Source organism: Crocodylus porosus, unplaced genomic scaffold (assembly GCF_001723895.1).
Source record: "Crocodylus porosus isolate Cpor-Errol unplaced genomic scaffold, CroPor_comp1, whole genome shotgun sequence".
NCBI lineage: Eukaryota > Metazoa > Chordata > Crocodylia > Crocodylidae > Crocodylus > Crocodylus porosus.
In genome coordinates this window covers 35847990-35848316 of record NW_017728906.1, presented here as the reverse complement: position 1 = coordinate 35848316, position 327 = coordinate 35847990, and the positions used below count along the sequence as shown (strand labels likewise).

General features: G+C 60.2%; 1 protein-coding gene across 9 annotated transcripts in view; it reads right to left on the bottom strand.

Annotated features, from left to right (window-relative positions):
- Positions 1 to 327, bottom strand: part of SON (SON DNA binding protein) — a 65993-nt gene that overhangs the window by 51570 nt on the left and 14096 nt on the right. For 8 of the 9 annotated variants that reach the window (XM_019528850.1, XM_019528851.1, XM_019528852.1 and 5 more), the window contains exon 3: positions 33 to 300. In XM_019528850.1, coding sequence (XP_019384395.1) covers positions 33 to 300 — 268 coding nt within the window. The remainder of the gene's footprint in view (positions 1 to 32; positions 301 to 327) is intronic. The other variant, XM_019528849.1, reaches the window with a different exon arrangement.

Below are 327 nucleotides of genomic sequence, written 5' to 3'. Positions count from 1 at the left end.
CGAGAATCTTGGCATTGCTGGCGACATGGGACCTGGCCTTGAGGGAGCTACCGAGAATCTTGGCATTGCTGGCGACATGGGGCCTGGCCTTGAGGCAGCTACTGAGAATCTTGGCATAGCTGGTGCCATGGGTCCAAGCCTTGGCACAGCTCCTGAGAATCTTGCCACTGCTGGCGCCACAGGTCCAGGCCTGGGGGTAGCTCCCAAGAGATTTGCCACTGCTGGTGCTGCAGAGCCAGGCTTCGGGACAGTTTGTGAAACTATTGCCGCTGCTGGTGCCACAGGTCCTGGGGCAGCTTGTGAGCCTTTTGCCACCGCCGGCACTGC